Source organism: Amphiura filiformis, chromosome 14 (genome assembly GCF_039555335.1).
Source record: "Amphiura filiformis chromosome 14, Afil_fr2py, whole genome shotgun sequence".
Lineage (NCBI taxonomy): Eukaryota > Metazoa > Echinodermata > Ophiuroidea > Amphilepidida > Amphiuridae > Amphiura > Amphiura filiformis.
Genome location: NC_092641.1, coordinates 10,703,408 through 10,708,307, shown reverse-complemented (window position 1 = coordinate 10,708,307; position 4,900 = coordinate 10,703,408). Strand labels below are relative to the sequence as shown.

At 37.3% G+C, this 4,900-nt stretch overlaps 1 protein-coding gene across 1 annotated transcript; it reads left to right on the top strand.

Moving 5' to 3' along the window:
• Window positions 1–915: 915 nt before the first annotated feature.
• Window positions 916–4,291, top strand: LOC140169184 (uncharacterized). The gene has a single exon (XM_072192442.1). The coding sequence runs from the start codon at window positions 916–918 to the stop codon at window positions 3,661–3,663; it is 2,748 nt and encodes a 915-aa protein (XP_072048543.1). The 3' UTR covers window positions 3,664–4,291.
• The last annotated feature ends 609 nt before the right edge of the window (window positions 4,292–4,900 follow it).

The following is a 4,900-nucleotide window of genomic DNA, read 5'->3' as shown; positions in this document are numbered from 1 at the left end:
CCCGTATGGTATGCCCAACAGCTACTAATACATCTATGAAATCAAAGCATCACCATTATTATGTAGCAAATCTAATTTAAAATTAATTCTTTTAATTTTTTTAAAATCACATTTTTGTTCCTAAAATGGGGGTTATAGCGCCCTCAACGGGCACTCTCTCTATAGGGCTACATGTAAAGACCAGTTATAGACAAATGGCCCTAAAATAAAACGGAATCGTGCGAATTTCCTCAAATTTTGCATATGATGTAGATTTAACATCTGGAATGTAATGCAAGTGATGTCGTTGCTGCTCTTCTAAATTCATTTTTAAAATGTCCGCCCCAGACCAAGGTGGTTGCCTCAAAATCCAAGAGAACTTGGTTGTTCACAATGCTCTTTCGATATAATTGGAAAAGTGATCTCAAATCAAGAAGTCACAGCATTGTCATGATTGTAGTGTATTATAGTTTGTGCTTTTAAATCTCTTTTTGCTTGGTTTAGGGACTGTCTCTTTTATATTACACTGGAGGCTTGACACTTATTTTGTACGAGCAGGTCAAATATAACAAACTAATAATGCAACAATTGCACCATGCATGATTAAACATGTAAACGACAATTGTTCGTTAATTCTGATAACACAGGTCAAATTTCTCACATGATTTGCGCTACAGGGATAATTCACCTATTAAATACCTTCAGTTAAATACCAACCATTTAGCACATGTGTACAAGAGGAATTGCAACAGAAGTAAGATTGAAAATCATTGTATATCACAAGTTCTTCCCTATATTTGTATGAGTGCTAACTAGTTGTCAGCCTAACTAATTGTGTTCAGCAATTGAACACATTGTGAAATAGCATTGCTTCTTTTTTACAAATCAAGTATTTTGGTTCTTTTCGCACTGCCACCATCCGTTACCAATACCAACATGGCTGTGGTTATACTACAATACATCAGCATACTCTTATTGTGTCCTAGACTGGTCATGAATTCAGCAGCCACTAATCAGTCACCATGTTATCCATCAGGAAGTATCGCTTGTAAAATCTACAACCAGACAAGGATAGACTGTGCCAACAGAAACCTAGTTTGTATACCACTATTACCAAGCAACACTTCTCTGGAGTCAATAGAATTATTTGGAAACCAGCTTAGTCATATTCCTGATGAAGCATTCAAAGGACTTCACAACTTGATTAGTCTGGACTTGTCTTCGAACAATATCTCTGATCTCTATGGCGATAGCTTCAATGGGCTACATCAACTCTTAGTACTTAACTTGTTTGGCAATAGTTTGACAAATGTAACTGGTACTTCGTTTAGAGATCTTACATCATTACAAACGCTTGACCTTCGGTTAAATCTGATCACCAGTCTCACCGCTACTGCATTCGCAACACTGACCAGCCTGGAAGTTCTTCATATAGATTTTAGTAGCTTGGCCAATGTACCAAGCAAACCTTTCATTACCCTCCCATCTCTACAGGATCTCACATTTGAAATAGACACAGTAATTTTCGACTGCGGTGATACAAGAGAGTTCTTCACTGGCCTTATTGAATTAAAACACCTTGCAGTAGGTGCCACGGAAAACTGTACCAATTTTTGTCCACTAACCTCACTGGAGACATTAATTTTGACAGGCGCCAATATTGAGCAAAACATAACTGACGAATGCTGGTCAAAAATTCCTTTGAAACACACTGAAGTCTATGCAACAAATGTACTTCATTCTCTATACAAGTATCTGCATAACCTTACAAGCCTTTCCCTACACACAACCTATGAAGATGATAACAATGCAGTCATACAGGATTTAAACACACTGAATTCACCACTTCAAAACTTATCTCTTTCGTTATCTGACGCTGTCATCTTAAACTCCACAACTTTTGAATGCGTAGCGAATTGGAATGCAACTTTAACTGTGCTTGAAATCAGTGCTGATGAATTCTGGATTGGCGACTCATCTTTTAAATGGTTTCCCAATCTTCATATACTATGGATAACTGGTGAGGAGGATGGGAGTCCTCAAGTGATCAAACACTTCTCGAAAACTGCCTTCAATGGTTTAATCAACTTACAAGAATTACATTTAAACTACTTGTATTTCAATGTATTAACATCAAACGCACTAGGTACATTCAGCACATACAATACTCTGAAGGTTTTGGACCTGGCTCACAATGATATAGAGGATATCATGGATGATCAGCTTACATCGATTTCATCACTTGCGAAGATAGATCTATCAGATAACAAATATAATTATTTAACATATAGCTCTCCACGTAGCCCAAATCTGACTACATTACTGCTTAATAAAGCATCTCTAGGAATTAGCCTGGTGGATTTAGAAGAAACGTGTAATAATGCCCCTAATCTGGCTGTCTTTGATGCCACATTTTGGGACATTAATGTTGGGAGAGGTACATGTCGAAAACTGGTAGCTCTGCATCTTGATGAATCCACACTTGATCTGACAGAAGCGGAAATAAATGTACCTCAGCTACAAATACTTCATATGGCACAGGTTCGGCTTTATGACCAACAGCTAGCCATAAACTATGTTAGAAACATAACAAGAGTACTCAAACTATTCAAATCTCACAATTTGCAAATTCTTGACCTAAGCTCCAATGACATTTCTACAATTGACAAAGAGGATGCTATGTTAATGAGAAATTTGACAGAGTTGGATTTAAGCAACAATCAACTAACATCACTCGGCAATCTTCACAATTTGAAGTACATGCAAACATTGTTTTTGAGCGGGAATAAACTACGAGATGTCATAGAGTCTTTTCTATCCAAATCAAGCCACCCAAGACTGCAAAGTGTGAATTTAAACAACAATCCACTGGTGTGTGATTGCAGTATTGTAGCATTAAGGAACTGGTTGCTAACAGATAAACAAGTGTTTCTTTATGGATACTCTGCTGAAGACGCCAACTATTGTTGCTCTTCACCAGATTCAAAACAAGGGTTCAGTATAACAGAGATCGCTTTGGAGTGCAAACCAAAATTGTGGATGTACATTTCTATAGGCATAGCATGTTTCATTGTTGTAGTCATTACAACTATAATAGTGGTGCGGTATCGCTGGCATATTCAATACATACGCTTCCTTCTGTTCAACAGAAGACCCTATCAAAACAACCTTATTAATAATGGTGATGATGTTCTTGGTGATGATGAAGATGAGGATGGTGTACCTCGGTATGATGCTTATGTAATATACCACGTACAAGACGAAGATTGGGTAGATGGTGAACTTCTAGCCAACATTGAGGAAGGTGAAGAACCCTTCAGGCTTTGTCTTAAGACTAGAGACATACGCGCAGGCAGACTCATCTTAAATGAATTGTCACTTCACATACAAAGAAGTCGCAAAATCATAGCAATACTCTCGCCTCATTTTGTTGACGACAATTGGTGTCACTTTGAGCTTAACATGGCACATCGCAGGCTTCTGGAAGAGAATCCTAATGTCCTGATCTTTATACTCTTGGAAGAGCTTCCTCAAAGGAGATTAACTCTGCTGCTAAGACAATTATTTTGTAGAGTTCTGTGTTTAAAATGGCCGGGTGATGGGTATGGACAATACCTGTTCTGGCAGCGCCTTAGAGAAGAACTCAAAAGGCCTGTGCCATTGGATCGCCGATTTCAAATATAATCTTTATGTACCCTACAGCTACAATATGGCAGGTACTGCCTGATGATGATGATAATTATATAATCCAGAAATTACATTAATGTCTTCAATGTTTTTGGGATGAAATTAATGCGGACCGTTTTTGAAGCAAATCCAATTTAAAAATCTGCCCTTATATTATTTATTACATTGTCTTGCTAATAATTTATTAAAACTCGCGCATCGACCTGGGCTCATCATCAGATAGTACCTGCCATATTGAACACAACAGCCCCGTAATCTCAAATCTGCTGCAGAAAGATCATTTCATAACACCGAAGATGTGGAACAATACAGCCCAGCAATTACCCAGTATTTAAGAAATTTGAAGTCATACCTGCAGTTTCCTCAATGACTTTGCATGGTATCACTACACCTGTTGTGGTCATAATGAAATGTGAGGGGTGGGGATAAATACAAAGTTTGCACGTGAATATATTTAGACCTGATTTCACACAGCTGTTTGAGGTATTGTGAAAAATCTACATTTGTTTTGGAACCGGGTAATATCCAAGGGGTGCAGCATTATGATGTACAATATAATTTTTTCTTACAATAACTGAAAAAGAAATTGAGGCACAGTCGTCAGCCTCATTCAAAATCATATCCTTTCAACGTGTATTTAATATAACTGTACAATTGTATCATATTTCTTTCTTTTCAACTTTTTAGATCAAAGTTTTCCGGTGAATAAAGGATTCATCGCTAGCGACAAATTATTAAAACTTGAGCTTGCTCACATGATAATTTATCAAAATATGGTAGTTGTGTTGCGTAAATTGTTCCTGCACATAATGTGACCGTACAGCACGAATGAGCGGTAAATGTCCTATGAGTTACAGTGTAAAATGTGCGCGAAGGTCGTATTCATCGGTACCTCAAGTTGCTTCGACAAGTATCTCATTTAGATAGTCAAACACCTTTTAAACCAATCAATAATCCTATTGTTGAAGAGGATAATAAGCTTCTACTTTAGATGTCTACTGAATTCTTAATAGCTCTGGTCTTTGTTTGCTTTGGCTAAATCCTCTTCAAGTGGTGGGTTCAATGACCGCCAATTATCATGACTGTTTGATATTTATTACAAGCAATGTGGAAAAAGAGACACATGTAGAAACGAAAAAGGTACCATTTTGTTGAAGGAGCAAAGTTCAACAAACCATAACCCTGCTTCTGGATATCGTTTGAAGTCAAATTATATAAAGTAGGTAATAGGGAT

Excerpts from the sequence above, each read along its gene's own strand:
- LOC140169184 (XM_072192442.1), top strand. The coding sequence starts at position 916 with ATGGCTGTGGTTATACTACAATACATCAGCATACTCTTATTGTGTCCT.